Below are 8,966 nucleotides of genomic sequence, written 5' to 3'. Positions count from 1 at the left end.
GATAACTAATATTCCTGATGATCACTGTCAGTTATTCTGGATAAAAACATCAACTAAATGACTAAAGTGTAAGAATTTCAAACTAGTTTTTCCTCTGTATTCTCTCTCTGTACTGGATGGCAGGTTGAACCTTTAATGCAGAAAGTGTAATTCTGTAGGGAAACATCTAGTTCAACACAATCCAAATAAATCCAGTTCCCTCTCAACATGGTGACAGGATATATACTGACTGTTTCACCTTTTCAAATCCTTTTAAAAGACCACATGAAGACTTCATTATTCACTTTATTATTCAATCATTGTAAAATGTGTTGGATCCGCTCTGTAAAGTGTCTCCGTCATTAAAAATACCCTCGTTTGGTTTGACTTTGTGCTATGAAGCATTTTGTCAGAGGAAATCTCACTTCAAAATATCTCACTTTCAAATATTGATGTCATATCATCACAGAATCAAACTCCATATCGCTGTGATTTTCTTGGTGATCGGGTTTCATCTGGACTGGGACTAAAACTCTGACAACTGAGACGGTTTGACATCTGGACTCTATTCAATTCTGTTTTTGTCTGAACTGAAGTTTATATTTTACTAAAACACAACAAGGGAAAAATATTTTCTGCCGTGAGTCAGTTTCCTGTTTCAAAGCCAATGGAAGGAGAAAATATTCATTTCAATCAGAATATTAAAACAAGTGGACAGCAGGATCTGTTTGTCTCTGTTTGTTTCTATTATTGACTATATTTTCTAATTCTTTGTTATTGACTGTATTATCTAATCCTCTGCTATTAATTGTGTATTATGGAACACTTTCTTATTGATTATGGATGAGTGTGTATGGTTTTGTGTTTTAAAGGACAGTTCCTGCCAGCAGCAGCCTGTTGTGTTTCAGAGGATTTAGGTAATATTAGCTGCTTTCCAATAACTAATCAATTCTTCATCATTCATGTGTTTGAGTCTAATTGAACACTGTATATAGAATATGGTATATAGTGAAAAAAATATTTGATTCATAGAAATATTTCTCTTTTATTTTTTATCATTTATGTCTCCAGTTGTTAAATATAGTAGTGAGATTTCTGAATAACAGCTGGTGGCTTTTATTTTGTTCCACATTCAGAATTCTGTATTTTTGTTGTTTTGTTTTTTATTTGCTGGCAATTAATTAAATGGGAAATTCATCAAATAAACAATAATTCATCCTCTTTATTATGATCTGAGCAGCAAACATAATAAATTCAGTATTTCATTTATTTATTCATTTAATCCAATCCATTTTGAATGTGAAGTGGTCTCTCACAAAATAATGTTGGATTATGTTAAAAAAAAAAAAAAAAACTGTTAAAAAGGTAAAGGAATTTGATTAATATACATCGAGGGATTTTAAAATGGGAGTATTATATTCAATAAAGTTGAATTGTATTCAGTAGTGTATTCAATTTTATTTTTAATTTCATCCATGGTAAATTAATAAATTATTTTTCCAAATTGATTTCAGTGTAACCTTGTAAGAAATTAGAATTTTATATCATTTGCAAAATGTCTAATTGATGTTTTCTATGATAACTGTGTCACGCTGCCTTTGTTAATATTCTAAATATTCAGCAGTAATTTACATAATGAATGTTTTGCTTCATTAAACTACAAATGGGAGAAATAGCTTGATAAATTAGTTCTGCTGCTTCTTGGGCTGATCATAATGTAATCCAATATATTTTACATTTGACAATAAAAATACCAATATATTTAGTATAAAATAATATAAACTAAATATAAATTATACTTTTATCTTGTGTGAATTAGATTTTGATCCTCATGTATAAAAGACATTTCTGATCTGGGATCACCTTCTGTCTAACTCTAAGTCGATAAGTTCCTCTATTTAAAGCCATTTCTCTGTCATCATGTTGCTTTATTTAGTTTCTATTTGTAGTTTATTTATTTGTTGGGTTGAGACTCATTTCCACCATGATGCAGTTTCTACAGAATACGACATATTTAGTGAAAGAGCAGCAGGCTGATGCTGGATCCAGTCGTCCATCTGGACGGTAACTGTGTTTTGGAAAGTGCTTTATGAATACAGATGATTATGTTCAGTGTTAAAATAGTGACTAACTCTCTGATGTGTTCTAGGATCCAGGATCCAGTCGTCCATCTGGATGGTAACTGTGTGCTGCCTGTTGCTCCTCTGGTCCGCCTCCTCTCCCCTTTAAAACCTCTGACACAATGGAAAACTACACCATAGGTTCGACCGAGCTGTCGATCACAACCGGCGGCCTTATCTGTCCACCGCAGGGAGCGATGGGAGGTTTGAGGACCTGTTAGAAACCACGCAGCCCTCATGTGATCTCACAAGCCGTCCTTATCTGGCCTCAGCTGAACCGGAGCCGCACTTCTACCAGGTTCAACAGAGGAAACGTCACTGGAGAAAATGCTTTTCCTCCCAAGTGTTGCTCTGTGCTCTCTGTGTTTAGGTGAGTGTTTCCAACCAATCAGGATCCAACAAACTCAACATTTAACAAACTCTGTGACAGTGACCTTCATTTATGTGTCCGTTTCTCTACAGCAGCGGTTGCCATGGCAGCAGAGCTGCTTCAGGACCAGTTATCATTGACCAGCAGAGAAGATGACAAGGTTTCCTTCAGCTGTAAAAACAATGACCAGTGTGGCTCTTTTATATACTGGTACCAGAAGAAAGAGACAGAAACATTCAGAGTGATTCTTGATATTGATAGGAGGGAGTCAAAGAATTGTGCAGTTGATTCAAGTTACAACCATCCTCAAAAAGATGATTTCTCAGCTGTAAGAACAGACAACGGCTGTGAGTTGCAGATCAATAAAGTAAAACTCCTCCATTCAGCCACCTACTACTGCTCCTGTTGGAAGGAAGTTTCCCACAGTGAGAAGTGATCCCTCCACCCTGTACAAAAACTCTGCAGCGTTAACCAAGAAATGAACAGATGGCGACTCTGTTTCTCAGAGGAAGAGACATTGATCTGAGAGCAGGAAACCACAGCCCAGGTTCAGATATTTCACCTCCCATCTCAGTTGTCATCTGGTTCTTAGAGGACACTGCTGAAGACACAGAAATGTCTCTGAGCTCTGAAGCTTTTCTTTACATTGTGTCGTTGCCACCGTGAGTTCTTCAAACCCATCTGCCGATAAAGAACCGATATCCTGGGTGTTGAATAAACTGAGGTACAAGTCCTCAGTTCTCCAGCTTCCTCCAATGTGTACACATCTAAAGAAGCGTACACATTGAGCTTTGGACAGTGTAACCCCCCCAATATTATATCCATTTTTAAACTTTGAAGAAGAGCTTTGACTTCAGACAACAATGTTATCAAGTCAGAAATTACTGCCAGGAAATCTGATTCAGACTAAAATACATTTGACAGAAATACACAGTGGAAATACTCTGTAACACCGTCACATCTGTACCACAAAATCACAGATAGATTTAATGATCAACCTGCCAGGGTCTTTACTGTTGATTGATTGATTGATTGATTGATTGATTGATTGATTGATTGATTGATTGATTGATTGATTGATTGGTTGATTGATTGATTGATTGATTATGGGCAAAAATGCATCAAACATGTTAAAAGAGCATGTTGCATTGACTCCAGAGGATGGCACATGAAAGTGTTACACAGGGTTAGTCCTCCTCCTCGATGGAAGACAAACAACACATAACATTCTAACTTTACAACACATTAAAAAACACAAGAAATTAGAAGACAAGACGCAGTAAGAGATTATGCAAGCATACAAACATTGTGTGTTGATTTATACATTTGAACTGATGATTAGATGTAAGACAGACAGACAGACAGACAGACAGGCAGACAGACAGACAGACAGACAGACAGGCAGGCAGACAGACAGACAGACAGACAGACAGGCAGGCAGACAGACAGACAGGCAGACAGACAGACAGACAGACAGACAGTCAGACAGTCAGACAGACAGATAGTAGAGGTGTCATGGTTCGGTACGTTTCCGATCAGCAAAAAAGTAGAAATGCCAGAGAAATGTCCTTGATTTTAAAATTCATTAAAACTAACATCATAAAGTATGATCTTTTTTGACTTTGAACACAGTGATGGAGCTATACCTGACACATCTTCTGGGGCGTCTTCTTAGCAGCATATAAAACAAAAACAGCTCCTTACAAAAATAAAATGTAGTATTGTAGTAGTTATAAACAAATAGAAACAAAAGAAACAATTGTGTTTTTATATGGAAGCTGAACCAGGTCACCTCCTCCTCTGCCATGTCGGCCCCAGACTTGGTGCTTGGCTCCTGGGTCATGAACAGATCTCAGAACAGCTCAGTCATGGCAGACTTGTTTTCTGGTGGAGGAGATGCTGAGACTCCAAGTCTACTGTCTGAGTCTCTATGGAGGAGGCTGCCTGTGGCTTGGCCCTGAACAAATACAAACAACAACAAGATATTTGTTGTCAAATTATTTGATTTAAAAAATCATACACTAGTAAAAAAAATGACCAGGTATGCAAATAATTAATTAAAAATATAGTAAGTTACATAGATAGATAGATAGATAGATCTAACTCTAAAACAGGTAGAATGTAAGAGAAAGAGAGAAAAGAGAAAAAGAGAACTATTCCTAATTTCTACTTGTAATTTTTTATAGATTGTTTAGACTTTTGTGTTGTTTCTGAAGAGAGAGAGAGATAGAGAGATAGAGAGAGAGAGAGAGAGAGAGAGAGAGAGAGAGAGAGAGAGCTTTAATGTGAGAGTGTGTGAAGAAAGTGAAGAAGATGGAGGATATAAAGTGAATCAGTAAAGTGTAAAGTTCAGTCAGCTGTATGACAGTCAGCATTGTTTCTACACAGACAACATTAGACAAGAGAAGGAGCACAAACCCGCTGCCAATATTTTTAACATGGCGCTCATGATCTTACTGTGGCAGACCGCCATGACAATATAGATAGAATATAGATATAGATATATAGATATAGAGAATATAGATATAGGGGAAAGACTGGCAGAGCAGAGAGGAAACACCTTATATTTATGTATATGGGTAAAACTTTTCTTTAAACTGAGGCTGCCGGATGGTTCCGGCCCAATTGAAGCGTTTATTTAGGTGTAAATTCAGTGGATCTAGATACCAGAGAGAACATTTCTCTGTTCAGAGAGCAACATCATCTGCAGCTGAAGATCTAGTTAGTTAATGGAAGGCAACACCTTCACCTGCTTTTCCATTGACGTCAATGGGAAGCCAAGCCAGGAGAGAGAAACCTGGAAGTTAAAGAAGCAGGTTTGTGACTGAGAGGTCGCTGCTTCAAATCCCAAGACTCCTTGTTCAAATGTGTCCAAGGAAAGTAAGGAGTAACGCTCTCCCCTCCTTTAATCCTGTTGAGGTTCCCTTGAGCAAGGCGCTGAACCCCCTGCTCAAGAGTGAAGCTGTCAAACTGTAGGAATGACAAATAAAGTTTCCAAACCAGTTTCAATCGGCCGCAGAAGAGCAACTTCCAGTGAGTTCAAGTCTAATTTAGTAAATGTTTCTAAACTGATAGACAACACGTCTCCTCTGTTGGACTCATTTTAAATCTAGGAGGAATCTAGGATCCCGCCTCTTTCTGCCTCAGTGGCTCAAATAAAGGACCAGAAATGAAGATTTGACAGTCATGTTGATATGAACATTAGAGAAACATCATGAAGCCCAACTATGACACTTGATCAATAATTTGGACATGTTCACCTCAGCTGACAGATGGAACAACACAGACAGTTTATGTCACAGGATATTTCACTGTGGGAGGCAACGGCTACAGGGAGTTTGGTTCTGGCACCAGACTGTATGTGACAGGTAAGACAAAATGTTCCTTTTTCCTGCAGTGAAAATGTGTCTTTAGTTTGTTTTCTGCTGCTTTAGGCTTTACATGTTAGTCTTTCATCACTGGTTGAGAATTCAATATGCAGCCATTCATACATTAAAAACTAAATTAGTCTGTGAAGGACGTTTGTGTTGCTTCATCATTTTCTTGTGCGGCCGAACATCTTGAAAATCTGCCAAGTGATTTGAGAAACTCAGCACTGATTCTCTAATTCCATTCTATATTATCACAGGCTGATATTCAATGTATGTGACTGAATTATCATGATGGAGGAAAAGGATTTCTATTGCTTCATATTCATACAGCCCATAATAACATCCTCTTAATCTGTAGGTTACAGATATTTGATTTATTATTTGATGTATGTAATTTATTTGTAAGGGACCATGTACAATGTTAAACATAAATGTTACCAATCTATTTTATATAAATTTTCTATATAAAAATATATTAACCATCATATAATGGGCCTATAAAAAATATATTTACCATATGTATTTTATATATTATTTATATGTATTTGTTTATTTGATAATCCAAAAAAAAAATGCACAGCCATCAGTCATGCATTAATTAAAATCATTGAGGAAAACACATAAAGTTTTCAAAACTTATTATTATTACTTATTAACTTATTATTCCAATGTGGTCCTCTTTATATGATGGTAAATATATTTTCTATATTTTCTATATTATCTGATGGTAAATGTGTGTTGTATGGTATCTGATGGTAAATGTGTGTTGTATGGTATCTGATGGTAAATGTGTGTTGTATGGTATCTGATGGTAAATGTGTGTTGTATGGTATCTGATGGTAAATGTGTGTTGTATGCTTCATGATGTGATGTGGTGTTTTATCTCTGGCTGTAAACTGCTGTTGACTAGATGAATGTGTGACTGTCTTGTCAAACCTCAGCTGAGCCAGTCGTGAAGCCCAAAGTGAGCGTGTACCCAGCGTCCAGAGCGGACCTGAAGGGGAAGAGCTCCCTGCTGTGTCTGGCCACATCCATGTTTCCTCCTCTGGTCCGGTTCTCCTGGAGGAGAGGGGGAGAGCCGGTGGATCTCGGAGAGACGGTGGAGCTCGGAGAGCCGGGCCGCCCCGCCTCCATCATGCTTATCGATCGGGAAAAGGCGGCGGCGGATCGATACGTCTGCTCCGTGGAGCACCAAGGAGGCGCGGTGGAAGCCCGGATACCGGCACAAACTGACTGTAAGATCACCTGCTGCCTTTGCAAATTCACAACAAATCATTTGTACAGTTTGGGGGATTTACAGTGTGTGATGATCAGAATCTAAATGGCTTTCCTGAAGACTAAATGCAAAACATTTCCATAGTTGGATGAATGAGCAAACAGAGAGGAATGGTTGACTCGTGCTGTTTGTCTTGTCTCCAGTCTCCTTCCAGTCCCAGTGCAGGGTGAAGCTGCTCTCTCTGGTTTACACAGTGATGATAGTGAAGAGCATGGTGTACTGCTGTGGACTCTCTCTCCTCATGATCCATACAAACAAGGGAGGCTCCACCAACACACATGCTGACTGACTGCCATGTTCCTCTGCTTTCTGTCCAGCTTTTCATCAGAACAAATGTTTCTCTCATCTTGTTCTTCCTGTTTCAACTTGTTTCAATAGAGCAAAAAATTATCATCTTATCATTTTTTATTGTTTTTTATTCCAGATTCATGATTGTGTATTTGTGTTGTTTTATTTGGTATTAATTAATAAAAAGAAACAGTTTTAATACATTTGTTTTCTAATATAATCCAATCTGTCTCATAATTGAGTTCACCAGAACAATCTGAGCAGCAATCATAACAAATTCAGATTGTTTTTTATCTTATTTAGCCAAATTGTGAAGTTGACATTATTATTAAAATAAATGTAATGAACATGTTTGATGTGTTAAGATCATTAAAGGATTTTATGAAGGCAGCATTGTACTTTCAGATATAAATTTTCATTGATATAGTTTCTTTCTTTCATCTAGATAGTTTCTTCTGCTGCCTTTTATCTTTTTAATTTGTTTTCAGAGAAACTTTACAAAATATTGAAGTTAGTATCAGTTACAGCATTTGTAATTTTTTGTCTATGATAATATTCTGAACATTTATTTGAACAATGAATGCTTTGCTCTATAATATCGTATTGCTTTGCTCAGCAGTAGATATATTGTTTATTATTGTCTACTATTGCTTCTCTTTTTTCTTAACATCTGCATTCTGTCAGGAACGTTTTATTCTTATTTTATTTTTGTGAAGCACTTTGTAACCATTTTAAAAAAAGTGTGAATAAATAATAAAGACATGAAATTCTACATTTTGTCATTTTAAGAACTCTGAGCATGATGGTTGTAATTTCTCTGAGAAATATCAATTTTTTTTCATGAAGACCTTGTCAGTAATTCAGTGGTAATTCCATTATTCAGTGTAATGAAGTGTGTTTTGCTTCAGTTCATTGACTTTATATAATGTTTGTCAGGTTTGCTGCTTGCTGTACAGTGTCAGCAGCTGAAATGTTGCTGTAAGATGAAGTCAAACAGAAATAAATGGGACTCAAATAATAATAATAATCCCTTTGTGAATTGCCAATCTGTTGTTACATTTCAGACTGTGTGTTTATGAAGTCAACATTCGTGTATCATAATGTTGGTGAATGCTGAGCAGCGATGAGGCGGGAAGGCTCGGGTTCAGGCTGTAAACGAGCTGATGTGGTTTCTGTTTCAGTCTTACTGTGTGGAAACAAAACCACTTCCTCAACAACATGATTGGCTTTTTAATGCTGCTATTCTTCCTCCTAGAGATAGAGAGAAAGAGGAGATCATATGAAAGACGGAGCAGGAGTAAGTCAGTCAGTAAAGCTTCACTTAAATAGACACTTTTTAAAACTCACAGTTTACAAAGCGCTTCACAACAAGAGGATCAAAGACAGAAAAGACATGAAAGACAGAAAAGATTGAAGAGAAGACAAAAGCATCTTAAAACAACACAACCATACATATAGAAAGTAAAAACAGTCAAAAACACGAAGCATTTCAAAGCCCATGATGATGAAAAGGTTAAAGCTATACAATACACACATAAACTCCTCCATACACACAAGTCCTA

At 36.9% G+C, this 8,966-nt stretch overlaps 1 protein-coding gene across 1 annotated transcript; it reads left to right on the top strand.

Moving 5' to 3' along the window:
• Positions 1–5,198: 5,198 nt before the first annotated feature.
• LOC139638640 (immunoglobulin lambda-1 light chain-like) lies at positions 5,199–8,118 on the top strand. Its single transcript, XM_071512701.1, has 4 exons — positions 5,199–5,285; positions 5,735–5,837; positions 6,782–7,075; positions 7,260–8,118. Exons 1-4 carry the CDS (start codon positions 5,199–5,201, stop codon positions 7,403–7,405), a joined length of 630 nt encoding a protein of 209 aa, XP_071368802.1. The 3' UTR covers positions 7,406–8,118.
• Positions 8,119–8,966: the final 848 nt, after the last annotated feature.

The sequence above is a fragment of the Centroberyx affinis genome, unplaced genomic scaffold, assembly GCF_046629955.1.
Source record: "Centroberyx affinis isolate AG114_WGS23_722 - 3 ecotype Tasmania unplaced genomic scaffold, CSIRO-AGI_Caff_v1 ptg006451l_1, whole genome shotgun sequence".
Classification (NCBI taxonomy): Eukaryota; Metazoa; Chordata; class Actinopteri; order Beryciformes; family Berycidae; genus Centroberyx; species Centroberyx affinis.
This window is presented reverse-complemented; position numbering and strand designations above follow the sequence as displayed.

What these genes read in the sequence shown, in the direction of transcription:
- LOC139638640 (XM_071512701.1), top strand. Translation starts at nt 5,199, where the DNA reads ATGGAAGGCAACACCTTCACCTGCTTTTCCATTGACGTCAATGGGAAG. An exon ending in CACCAGACTGTATGTGACAG is followed by an intron (nt 5,838 to 6,781) that starts GTAAGACAAAAT and finishes GTCAAACCTCAG; the next exon opens with CTGAGCCAGTCGTGAAGCCC. An exon ending in GATACCGGCACAAACTGACT is followed by an intron (nt 7,076 to 7,259) that starts GTAAGATCACCT and finishes TCTTGTCTCCAG; the next exon opens with TCTCCTTCCAGTCCCAGTGC.